Here is a 12671-nt window from a genome sequence, read left to right as displayed (position 1 = left end):
TAGAGTAATGTACTGGAGGATAGCACACCATAGAGTAATACACAGGAGGATAGCACAGCATAGAGTGATATACAGGAGGATAGCACACCATAGAGTAATACACAGGAGGATAGCACAGCATAGAGTAATACACAGGAGGATAGCACCATAGAGTAATACACAGGAGGATAGCACAGCATAGAGTAATACACAGGAGGATAGCACAGCATAGAGTAATACACAGGAGGATAGCACAGCATAGAGTAATACACAGGAGGATAGCACAGCATAGAGTAATACACAGGAGGATAGCACACCATAGAGTAATACACAGGAGAATAGCACAGCATAGAGTAATACACAGGAGGATAGCACACCATAGAGTAATACACAGGAGGATAGCACACCATAGAGTAATACACAGGAGGATAGCACACCATAAAGTAATGTACAGGAGGATAGCACAGCATAGAGTAATACACAGGAGGATAGCACACCATAGAGTAATACATAGGAGGATAGCACACCATAGAGTAATACACAGGAGGATAGCACACCATAGAGTAATACACAGGAGGATAGCACACCATAAAGTAATGTACAGGAGGATAGCACAGCATAGAGTAATACACAGGAGGATAGCACACCATAGAGTAATACACAGGAGGATAGCACACCATAGAAAACCGAGACAGAGTTCCTGTCTCGGCCAGAAATGTCAGCAGAGAGCAGTGTGCCAAACTGAAAATAAAACAACTTTCTGACACCAGTTGATTTGAAAGAAAAAGATTTTCGCTGGAGTACCCCTTTAATATTTTCCATAGTGCTAAGTGGATTTTTTTTTTAATTAAAAACAAATTACAATTTGGAATACCCCTTTAAGTATCACAGGATTAACAGTCATAGTACAATGATGTCATCATACAGTAATAATGATCATAGTGAATACTGCAAGACATGATGTCATAAAACAGGATGTCAAAACACATGGATAATAAACATTAATGGGACAGTTCAGCATAAAAAATAAATAAATAAACATCTTTCAAATCAACTGGTCCCAGGAAGTGCCATAGATTTGTATTTTACCTATTTACAAATCTCCAGACTTCCAGTATTTATCAGCTGCTGTGTGTCCTGCAGGAAGTGGTGTATTCTCTCCAGACACAGAGCTCTCTACTGCCACCTCTGTCCATGTCAGGAACTGTCCAGAGCAGGAGAGGTTTTCTATGGGGATTTGCTGCTGCTCTGGACAGTTCCTGACATGGACAGAGGTGGCAGCAGAGAGCACTGTGTCAGACTGGGGAGAATACATCACTTCCTGCAGGACATACAGCAGCTGATAAGTACTGGAAGATTGGAGATTTTTAAACAGAAGTAAATTAGAAATCTCTGGCACCAGTTGATTTTTGGGTGACCTACCCCTTTAGCATCCCCCATAATGTAGTTGTTTATGTAGAGGGGGGCTCCTACCTTGGGGTAACACTGACAGATGCTCCAGGTGATCCCTATGAAGACCAGTAAGACCCCGATGCAGCAGAAGGTGATGTAGATTTGGGGTTTGTCCACACTCATAATGAACATGCCGATCATGATCAGGAAGAATCCCAGGACGATGAGTCCGTAGCGGAACGTTTTATCCTCGGCCATTGGATCTGGATTCGGTAAAAGTGACGGCGTCCAAGTATATGAGAGGGAATGAAAGTGTCAGGAGCTGCTGATCCCACTGATCCTGCTGATCTCTTCTCTGCACTTCATCAGCCTCACACCGCCCCTGACCAAAGCCGATCCAGCCAGTTCTAATAGTCCTGAAATGAATGCAAATGGTTTGGTTTCCAGTCCAGCGCTGCCGCCTCGCTGTAACCTTCCCTGCAGGTCTAAATCCCCAGGAATGTCTCCACCTCCACCTGTTGTGTATATAGATGGATGAGAGCAGGCACTGCTGTATACCACATCACACCGGGCTCTTTTAGTGTCTGTATATATGTATACAGTGCTATCGCCTGCTATGTGATTTACAGGATCACCTGCGATTTATGAGGCTGAATAAGACCCGTGCTCATCCAGAGCAGCCTGTTACCTTCATTCCTCCAGACCTCCCCCCCCCCAAGCTTCAATCCAATGGTACATAGGGCCGACCCACACATCTGGTATCAGGATAAATCCCCGGTTATACGACCCTTCTCCACAATCTAGTGACTATAACCTGGAATATTATTACACTCCAGATTTGTATCCAGGACCTTTTATTGAGTTCACCCTGGCTACTACCTCTAGCAGAGAGTTCCATAGTCTCACTGCTCTTACAGTAAAGAATCTAAATAGGGTTCCATAGTCTCACTGCTCTTACAGTAAAGAATCTAAATAGGGTTCCATAGTCTCACTGCTCTTACAGTAAAGAATCTATATAGGGTTCCATAGTCTCACTGCTCTTACAGTAAAGATTCTATATAGATTTCCATAGTCTCACTGCTCTTACAGTAAAGATTCTATATAGATTTCCATAGTCTCACTGCTCTTACAGTAAAGAATCTATATAGGGTTCCATAGTCTCACTGCTCTTACAGTAATTAATCTATAGAGTGTTCTATAGCCGTACTGTTCTTTCAGTAAATAATCTATAGAGTTCCATTGCTTCACAGCTTTTACACTAAAGAAACTATAGAGATTTTCATTGTCTCACTGCTCTTACAGTAATTAATCTATAGAGATTCCCTTTATTTGAATGCTCTTACAGTGAAGAATCTATAGAGTCCCATGGTCTTGCAGCTCTTACAGTCACAAATCTATAGTGAATCCCATTGTCTCACTGCTTTTGCAGTAAAGAAACTATATAGAGTTATATAGTCTTACTGGTCTTACAGTAAAGAATCTAAAGAGTCCTATAGTCTAACTGTTCTTACAGTAAAGAATCTATAGAGTTCTATAGTCTTACTGCTGTTACAGTAAAGAGTCTATAGAGAGTTCTGTTGTCTCACTGCTCTTACAGTAAAGAATCTATAGAGAGTTTCTCAGTCTTACTGCTCTTACAGTGAAGAGCCTATAGATATTTTATCTATATTATCTATTTTATAGAATCTATAGAGTCCTATAGTCTTTCTGCTCTTACAGTAAAGAATCTATAGAGTCCTATAGTTTTACTGCTTTTACAGTAAAGAGTCTATAGAGAGTTCTATTGTCTCACTGCTCTTACAGTAAAGAATCTATAGAGTTTCATAGTCTCACTGCTTTTGCTGTGAAGAAACCCTTCTGTGCTTCCTCTAGTCATAGATGATGTCTCCTTGTAAAAAAAAACCTGTACTTGCTTTCCCCACAGCCATTACTGATCCAGTTGCTGCCAGGAAAAGCGGAAATAGTTATGTCACAATTTGCTGATCTACAATAACGGCTTCCATTACCTTCTATAGCTGTGTCGGTGCTGCACTAGGCCATTTGCTTTGTTTTGGAGTACGGATCACAAATCTGCACATTTTGCGTTCATGTTAATGCAACCTTACCATGAACTTAGCCATACCATATGCTGTCCCTACTGTGCTGTACGAGTGTGCTGTGGTGAGCTCCCTCTGGTGGCCGGAAGCCGCCATACCATACGTGACACCATTGCTTGTCTAGCACACAGGTGTAGTGGGTCCTTTGGGATCTTGTCACGTTAGTCCTGAGTGGCAACTGACCCCCCCCGACTATCGGTACCGCCACCCACAGAAAGGGGAAAAATAACCCAAGGTGTGCGGCTAGTGTGTACAGGTGCTGGTGCATACAGAATATGACAGAGTCCCAGTGATATAAAAATAGAACAGCTTTACTGTCAAGTTCTTCAATAATACAATAGACTTTTGCAGAATAGATAAATCCTTGACACAGACTCTTAGGGGGAGATTTATCAAAGGGTGTAAAATTTAGACTGGTGCAAACTTGCCACAGCAACCAATCACAGCTCAGCTTTTCTCTAACCAGAGCTGGAAGCTGAGCTGTGATTGGTTGCTGTGGAGCTGAGCTGTGATTGGTTGCTGTGGAAGCTGAGCTGTGATTGGTTGCTGTGGAAGCTGAGCTGTGATTGGTTGCTGTGGAAGCTGAGCTGTGATTGGTTGCTGTCGGAGCTGAGCTGTGATTGGTTGCTGTGGGCAGTTTGCACCAGTCTAAACTTTACACCCTTTGATAAATCTCCCCCTTAGTGCTTAAACTTGTTGTTCTTAAGGAGGTGCTTAAAAGTAGAGTAAAGAAGAGAGGTAGTTGTAGCGGTGCTTGAAGAGTAGAGTAGAGGAGTTTGTCGGAGGAGCCCCAACCCAATGTAGCAATGTACTGTTCCGGAACCTGAAGATATTCTTTGTAGTGAGAAGTTTACTTGTAGTTGTGTTTAGACTTTGGTCTGACCACCTTCTGCATTACAGTGTTGAGCTACCTGTCCTGTCTAAGCTCTGCTAGATAGGATACGATAGCTCCTTTACGGTAAATTTGTTCTATCCAGGCTAGTTCCTCTTGTGCTCAGGATACTGCCCTGCTCTTTGTAGATGTGTTCTCGTCGTGGGTCAGGGTGTTTCTTGATGACCTTTCACTTCAAAGTGCTTAGTACTGCATAGTAGATATAGTAGAAGTTGTGAAAAAACTAGATGTCTCTTGCTGCATCTGTACACTGTAGTGTCTAGACTAGACTCCACTTGCCTGTCCCTGAAAGAGGTCCTGGCATCAGCCAGGCCCTGGCTTACCTACTGAAGGAACAGCTGTTTTTGCTTCTTCCCTCTCTGTGAGTGGTAGGGATGACTGTGTGCAGGAGAAAGGAGAAAAGAGAGGGGTTAAAAGTAGAGAGCACCTCCTATTGGTCAACACATGGTACACATAAAACATTACCGAAATACTGACTTCAGCTTTGCAATACATAGACATAAAAATACTGACACCTAGTGGTGAATACTTCATCACCAATTTTAACCTGAAGAAAAAGGCTTTTTCACAAGTGCACAGGAGAGACAAAAACACCTGTGGTGGGACATCACATACTCCCCTACTTGAGAAAAGCCGTCCATGGCGTAGCACTGGGAAAAGCACTGGGTTTTGAGAGAAGGCTAAGACACAGCATGGTTTATAATAAGGCAATGGCATATAAATCATTATAAATAACTTTGGCAATAGACAATGGTTAGATTGTCCATAGTGCAATAACTTTGTAAACTAAAACAACAGGATGCATCAGTCTGTATACACCCTTAGTGGTGCTATGCTGCGTCAGTCCATCAGTAGTAGCAACACAAGAGATGTGAGGTACTTGCTCCCCACATGAAAGGGGTTTAAAGGGAAAGGAGATAACGGCAAAGCGGTCGGCGAGTGTGCTGTAGTGAGCTCACCCTGGTTGCCAGAAGCCGCCATACTGTACGCTGTCCCTGCTGTGTGTGATGTGGTGAGCTCCTCCTGGTGGTTGGAAGCCGCTGTTCCTGCAGTGCTGTACGAGTGTGCTGTGGTGAGATCCCCCTTGGGGCCGGAGGCTGCCGTACCGTACACTGTCCCTGCTGTGCTGTACAAGTATGCTGTGGTGAGCTTCTCCTGGTGTCCAGAAGCCGCCATACTGTATGCTGTCCCTGCTGTACTGTACAAGTGTGATGTGGTGAGCTCCCCTGGTGGTTGGAAGCCCCTGTCCCTGCAGTGCTGTACGTGTGTGCTGTGGTGAGATCCCCCTTGGGGCCAGAGGCTGCCGTACCGTACACTGTCCCTGCTGTGCTGTACAAGTATGATGTGGTGAGCTGCTCCTGGTGTCCAGAAGCTGCCATACCGTATGCTGTACAAGTGACGCAGGAACTGCTGGGATAGTTTGATACAGTCTCCAGACTATACAGTATATGTTAAATGTTCTTTTTTTGTTTAAATGTGAATTCTTCTTCATGGGAAAATAAGACCTCGCACATGTATGTCAGCAAACATTTATATCAGACCCGGTCCGATCTTCTGGAGAAGATGGCGTCATTTGTCTCTGGACATTTCTTAAATAAGAACAATGAGCCAGAAAGTTTCCTGATGAAGAATGTAAAGGAGAGTCCCGTAAAACTTCTCCTGATTTCCATGTAATGACCTTCAGCCGCGACCTGTTCCTAACCCGCCGGCACTTAGATCAGGCTGACTGCTCCTACCCTGACGCCTAAAGATCTCCCTTACACGTAGAGAAAGAACAGCGCCCCCCACCCCCCGCCCATCCAGGGCCGTGTTCACATTACGTTTTCGTTGTCACAGGTAACTGTCCTGAGCAGGACGCTGATGTATATGGACGGCAGGGGCCAAATTCATTTTAATAGTCCAAATAGGCGGAGTCACTCCATCTGGGTCTCCACAAATATAATGGGGCTCTGGGCCACTGAGTGAATTGGGGCGGCAGCTGTCACCACAGTATATGTCGGCATCCCTTTCTCGGCAGAATGCTGACAGGTTCTTGTGACGTGCGCAGAAAACATGGAGTGAACCCGGACTTTTTAGTTATAAAAGTTTATAAAGCTGAACCCAGCGCTGTAAATGATTCCTACTTTGCAGCACTGCCAGAAAGCGTCATGGCGTCCGTCTGGGCTCTATTCCTGAGTGTGTGGGGATTATAAAGCACAGTAAATCCTTCCAGGCCTCATAGATTGACCCCAAACCCTGAGGTGACGTTGCCGCTGTGTACGGAGCGGTTATCAGGAACGCTTTACTTTGTTTCCTGACAATTACGTTGTTGTCACCATAAATACACAACACTGCAGCCTCTTCTTGTCCTCGTCGTGTTTATTGAGTATAAATACAGGTGATGAGCGCAGACGATCCCGAAGCCGTCACATCAACAGAGACATCACAGGGACGGGTGCAGGGAGGGCACAGATATCACAGGGACGGGTGCAGGGAGGGCACAGACATCACAGGGACGGGTGCAGGGAGGACACAGACATCACAGGGACGGGTGCAGGGAGGGCACAGACATCACAGGGAGGACACAGACATCACGGACGGCCCCGCAGGGAGGACACACACATCACAGGGACGGGTGCAGAAAGACACAAACATCACAGGGACGGGTGCAGGGAGGGCACAGACATCACAGGGACAAGTGCAGAGAGGACACAAACATCGCAGGGACGGTTGCAGGGAGGACACAGACATCACAGGGACGGGTGCAGGGAGGACACAGACATCACAGGGACGGGTTCAGGGAGGGCACAGACATCACAGTGACGGTTGCAGGGAGGACACAGACATCACAGTGACGGTTGCAGGGAGGACACAAACATCACAGGGAGGGGTGCAGGGAGGGCACAGACATCACAGGGACGGGTGCAGGGAGGACACAGATCAATCCAGGTCACCAATCTCCTATCAATATCTTATCATATCTAATCAATGTCTCATTATCCTCGTGTCCATGGCCGACCTCCAGCACCTCATGTCTCTGGCCGCCATATTTTCACCAGGTGCTCCATAGGATCCTGTCTCTCCTGCATCTCTCCTGCCTCTCTCCTGCCTCTCTCCTGCGTCTCTCCCGCCTCTCTCCTGCATCTCTCCAGCCTCTCTACTGCATCTCTCCCGCCTCTCTCCTGCCTCTCTCCCGCCTCTCTCCTGCCTCTCTCCCGCCTCTCTCCCGCCTCTCTCCTGCCTCTCTCCCGCCTCTCTCCTGCGTCTATCCCGCCTCTCTCCTGCGTCTATCCCGCCTCTCTCCTGCGTCTCTCCCTCCTCTCTCCTGCATCTGTTCCGCCTCTTTCCTGCATCTCTCCCGCCTCTCTCTTGCATCCCTACCGCCTCTCTCCTGCGTCTCTCCCGCATCTGTCCTGCGTCTCTCCTGCATCTGTCCTGCGTCTCTCCCGCCTCTCTCCTGCATCTCTCCCGCCTCTCTCCTGCGTCTCTCCCGCCTCTCTCCTGCATCTCTCCCGTCTCTCTCCTGCGTCTCTCCCGCCTCTCTCCTGCGTCTCTCCCACCTCTCCTGCATCTCTCTTGCATCTCTCCTGCGTCTCTCCCGCCTCTCTCCTGCGTCTCTCCCGCCTCTCTCCTGCATCTCTCCCGCCTCTCTCCCACCTCTCTCCTGCATTTCTCCCGCCTCTCTCCCGCTTCTTTCCTGCACCTCTCCCGCCTCTCTCTTGCATCCCTCCCGCCTCTCTCCCGCATCTGTCCTGTGTCTCTCCCACCTCTCTCCTGTGCCTCTCCCGCCTCTCTTCTGTGTCTCTCTCGCCTCTCCTGCGTCTCTCCCGCCTCTCTCCTGCATCTCTCCCACCTCTCCCGCATCTCTCCCACCTCTCCTGCATCTCTCCCGCCTCTCTCTTGCATCTCTCCCACCTCTCTCCTGCGTCTCTCCCGCCTCTCTCCTGCGTCTCTCTCGCCTCTCTCCTGCATCTCTCCCGCCTCTCTCCTGCGTCTCTCCCGCCTCTCTCCTGCGTCTCTCTCGCCTCTCTCCTGCATCTCTCCCGCCTCTCTCCTGTGTCTCTCCCGTCTCTCTCCTGCATCTCTACCGCCTCTCTCCTGCATCTCTCCCGCCTCTTTCCTGCACCTCTCCCGCCTCTCTCTTGCATCCCTCCCGCCTCTCTCCTGCATCTGTCCTGCGTCTCTCCCGCCTCTTTCCTGCACCTCTCCCGCCTCTCTCTTGCATCCCTCCCGCCTCTCTCCTGCATCTGTCCTGCGTCTCTCCCGCCTCTTTCCTGCACCTCTCCCGCCTCTCTCTTGCATCCCTCCCGCCTCTCTCCTGCGTCTTTCCCGCATCTGTCCTGCATCTGTCCTGCGTCTCTCTCCTGTGTCTCTCCTGCTTCTCTCCTGCATCTCTCCCACCTCTCCTGCATCTTTCCCGCCTCTCTCTTGCATCTCTCCCGCCTCTCTCCTGCGTCTCTCCCGCCTCTCTCCTGCCTCTCTTCCGCCTCTCTCCTGCATCTCTCCCGCCTCTCTCCTGCATCTCTCCTGCGTTTCTCCCGCCTCTCTCCTGCGTTTCTCCCGCCTCTCTTCTGCATCTCTCCCGCCTCTCTCCTGCATCGCTCCTGCATCTCTCCTGCTTCTTTCCCGCCTCTTTTCTGCGTCTTTCCCGCATCTGTCCTGCGATCTGTCCTGCATCTCTCCCGTCTCTCTCCTGCGTCTCTCCCGCCTCTCTTCTGCGTCTCTCCCGCCTTTCTCCTGCCTCTCTCCTGCGTCTCTCTCCCGTCTCTCTCCTGCGTGTCTCCCGCCTCTCTTCTGCGTCTATCCCAGCGTGTGCGGCACCTCAGCATTCCTCTCCTGCGTCTCTCCTGTGTCTCTCCCGCCTCTCTCCTGCATCTCTCCCACCTCTCTCCTGCGTCTCTCCCGCCTCTCTCCTGCATCTCTCCTGTCTCTCCCGCCTCTCTCCTGCATCTCTCCTGTGTCTCTCCTGCGTCTCTCCTGCCTCTCTCCTGCATCTCTCTCGCCTCTCTCCTCCATCGCTTCCGCATCTCTCCTGCTTCTTTCCCGCCTCTTTCCTGCATCTCTCCCGCCTCTCTCTTGTATCCCTCCTGCCTCTCTCCTGCATCTCTCCCGCATCTGTCCTGCGTCTCTCCTGCATCTGTCCTGCGTCTCTCCCACCTCTCTCTTGCATCTCTCCCGCCTCTCTCCTGCGTCTCTCCCACCTCTCTCCTGCGTCTCTCCCGCATCTGTCCTGCGTCTCTCCTGCCTCTCTCTTGCATCTCTCCCGCCTCTCTCCTGCGTCTCTCCCACCTCTCTCCTGCGTCTCTCCCGCATCTGTCCTGCGTCTTTCCCGCATCTGTCCTGCGTCTCTCCTGCCTCTCTCCAGCATCTCTCCTGCGTCTCTCCCGCCTCTCTACCACCTTTCTCCTGCATCTCTCCCACCTCTCTCCTGCGTCTCTACCACCTCTCTCCTGCGTCTCTACCACCTCTCTCCTGCGTCTCTGCCGTCTCTCTCCTGCGTCTCTCCCCTGCCTCTCTCTCGCCTCTCTCCTGCCTCTCTCCGCCTCTCTCCTGCATCTCTCCCGCCTCTCTCCTGTATCTCTCCCGCCTCTCTCCTGCATCTCTCCCGCCTCTCTCCTGCATCTCTCCCCCCTCTCTCCTGCATCTCTCCCGCCTCTCTCCTGCATCTCTCCCCCCTCTCCCCTGCATCTCTCCCACCTCTCCTGCATCTCTCTTGCACCTCTCCTGCGTCTCTCCCGCCTCTCTCCTGTGTCTCTCCCGCCTCTCTCCTGCATCTCTCCCGCCTCTCTCCCGCTTCTTTCCTGCACCTCTCCCGCCTCTCTCTTGCATCCCTCCCGCCTCTCTCCTGTGTCTCTCCCGCATCTGTCCTGCGTCTCTCCCGCATCTGTCCTGCGTCTCTCCCGCCTCTCCCGCCTCTCTCCTGTGTCTCTCTCGCCTCTCCTGCGTCTCTCCCGCTTCTCTCCTGCATCTCTCCCACCTCTCCTGCATCTCTCGCGCCTCTCTCCTGCCTTTCTCCTGCATCTCTACCGCCTCTCTCTTGCATCTCTCCCACCTCTCTCCTGTGTCTCTCCCGTCTCTCTCCCGCATCTCTCCTGCCTCTCTCCCGCCTCTCTCCTGCATCTCTCCCGCCTCTCTCCTGCAGCTCTCCTGCGTCTCTCCCGCCTCTCTCCCGCCTCTTTCCTGCACCTCTCCCGCCTCTCTCTTGCATCCCTCCCGCCTCTCTCCTGCATCTGTCCTGCGTCTCTCCCGCCTCTTTCCTGCACCTCTCCCGCCTCTCTCTTGCATCCCTCCCGCGTCTCTCCCGCATCTGTCCTGCGTCTCTCCCGTGTCTCTCCCGCCTCTCTCCTGCATCTCTCCCACCTCTCCTGCATCTCTCCCGCCTCTCTCCCACCTCTCTCCTGCCTCTCTCCTGCGTTTCTCCCGCCTCTCTCCTGCATCTCTTCCGCCTCTCTCCTGCCTCTCTCCTGCGTCTCTCCCGCCTCTCTCCTGCATCTCTCCCGCCTCTCTCCTGCGTTTCTCCCGCCTCTCTCCTGCATCTCTCCCGCCTCTCTCCTGCATCTCTCCTGCTTCTTTCCCGCCTCTTTCCTGCATCTCTCCCGCCTCTCTCTTGCATCCCTCCCGCCTCTCTCCTGCGTCTCTCCCGCATCTGTCCTGCGTATCTCCCGCATCTGTCCTGCGTCTCTCCCACCTCTCTCCTGCATCTCTCCCGCCTCTCTGCGTCTCTCCCGCCTCTCTCCTGTGTCTCTCCGCCTCTCTCCCGTCTCTCTCCCGCCTCTCTTCTGCGTCTCTCCTGCCTCTCTCCCGCCTTTCTCCTGCCTCTCTCCCGCCTTTCTCCTGCCTCTCTCCCGCCTCTCTCCTGCGTGTCTCCCGCCTCTCTTCTGCGTCTATCCCAGTGTGTGCGGCACCTCAGCACAGTGACCGGTTACTATCCCAGTGCGTGCGGCACCTCAGCATTCCTCTCCTGCGTCTCTCCCGCCTCTCTCCTGCATCTCTCCCGCCTCTCTCTTGCATCTCTCCCACCTCTCCTGCATCTCTCCCGCCTCTCTCTTGCATCTCTCCCACCTCTCTCCTGCGTCTCTCCCGCCTCTCTCCTGCATCTCTCCTGTGTCTCTCCTGCATCTCTCTCGCCTCTCTTCTGCATCTCTCTCGCCTCTCTCCCGCCTCTCTCCTGCTTCTTTCCTGCGTCTCTCCCGCCTTTCTCTTGCATCCCTCCCGCCTCTCTCCTGTGTCTCTCCCGCATCTGTCCTGCGTCTCTCCTGCATCTCTCCTGCGTCTCTCCTGTGTCTCTCCCACCTCTCTCTTGCATCTCTTCGGCCTCTCTCTTGCATCTCTCCCGCCTCTCTCCTGCGTCTCTTCCACCTCTCTTCTGCGTCTCTCCCGCATCTGTCCTGTGTCTCTCCCGCCTCTCTCCTCCGTCTCTCCCACCTCTCTCCTGCATCTCTCCCGCCTCTCTCCTGCATCTCTACCACCTCTCTCCTGCGTCTTTCCCGCCTCTCTCCTGCGTCTCTCCCACATCTGTCCTGCATCTCTCCCGCATCTGTCCTGCGTCTCTCCCACATCTGTCCTGCGTCTCTCCCACATCTGTCCTGCGTCTCTCCCGCCTCTCTACCACCTTTCTCCTGCATCTCTACCACCTCTCTCCTGCGTCTCTACCACCTCTCTCCTGCGTCTCTCCCGCCTCTCTCCTGCGTCTCTCCCGCCTCTCTCCCGCCTTTCTCCTGCCTCTCTCCCGCCTCTCTTCTGCGTCTATCCCAGTGTGTGCGGCACCACAGCACAGTGACCGGTCACTATTCCAGTGCGTGCGGCACCTCAGCATTCCTCTCCTGCGTCTCTCCCGCCTCTCTCTTGCATCTCTCCCACCTCTCTCCTGCGTCTCTCCTGCCTCTCTCCTGCATCTCTCCCGCCTCTCTCCTGCGTCTCTCCTGCATCTCTCCTGCCTCTCTCCTGTGTCTCTCCCGCCTCTCTCCTGCGTCTCTCCCGCATCTGTCCTGCGTCTCTCACGCCTCTCTCCTGCGTCTCTCACGCCTCTCTCCTCCGTCTCTCCCACCTCTCTCCTGCATCTCTCCCGCCTCTCTCCTGCGTCTCTACCACCTCTCTCCTGCGTATTTCCCGCCTCTCTCCTGCGTCTCTCCCACATCTGTCCTGCGTCTCTCCCGCATCTCTCCCGCCTCTCTCCTGCGTCTCTCCCTTCTCTCTCCTGCATCTCTCTCGTCTCTCTCCCGCCTCTCTCCTGCGTCTCTCTCGCCTCTCTCCTGCGTCTCTCCCGTCTCTCTCCCGCCTCTCTCCTGCGTCTCTCCCGCCTCTCTACTGCGTCTCTCCCGCCTCTCTCCTGC

The 12671-nt window shown here is 52.4% G+C and overlaps 1 protein-coding gene across 4 annotated transcripts in view; it reads right to left on the bottom strand.

Moving 5' to 3' along the window:
* The window catches only part of BSND (barttin CLCNK type accessory subunit beta), a 29630-nt gene that overhangs the window by 7935 nt on the left and 9024 nt on the right, over positions 1-12671 (bottom strand). For 2 of the 4 annotated variants that reach the window (XM_069979504.1, XM_069979505.1), the window contains exons 3-4: positions 4683-4737; positions 1453-1787 (exon numbers count right to left, since the gene is read on the bottom strand). In XM_069979504.1, coding sequence (XP_069835605.1) covers positions 1453-1629 — 177 coding nt within the window. In that variant the 5' untranslated portion in view covers positions 1630-1787; positions 4683-4737. Of the gene's footprint in view, positions 1-1452; positions 1871-4682; positions 4738-12671 lie in introns of those variants that run through there. The other 2 variants (XM_069979506.1, XM_069979507.1) reach the window with 2 other exon arrangements.

This window comes from Dendropsophus ebraccatus, chromosome 8 (genome assembly GCF_027789765.1).
Source record: "Dendropsophus ebraccatus isolate aDenEbr1 chromosome 8, aDenEbr1.pat, whole genome shotgun sequence".
In the NCBI taxonomy this organism is placed as follows: domain Eukaryota; kingdom Metazoa; phylum Chordata; class Amphibia; order Anura; family Hylidae; genus Dendropsophus; species Dendropsophus ebraccatus.
Note: the sequence above shows the minus strand (reverse complement) of the source record. Positions and strands in the feature narration are given on the sequence as shown.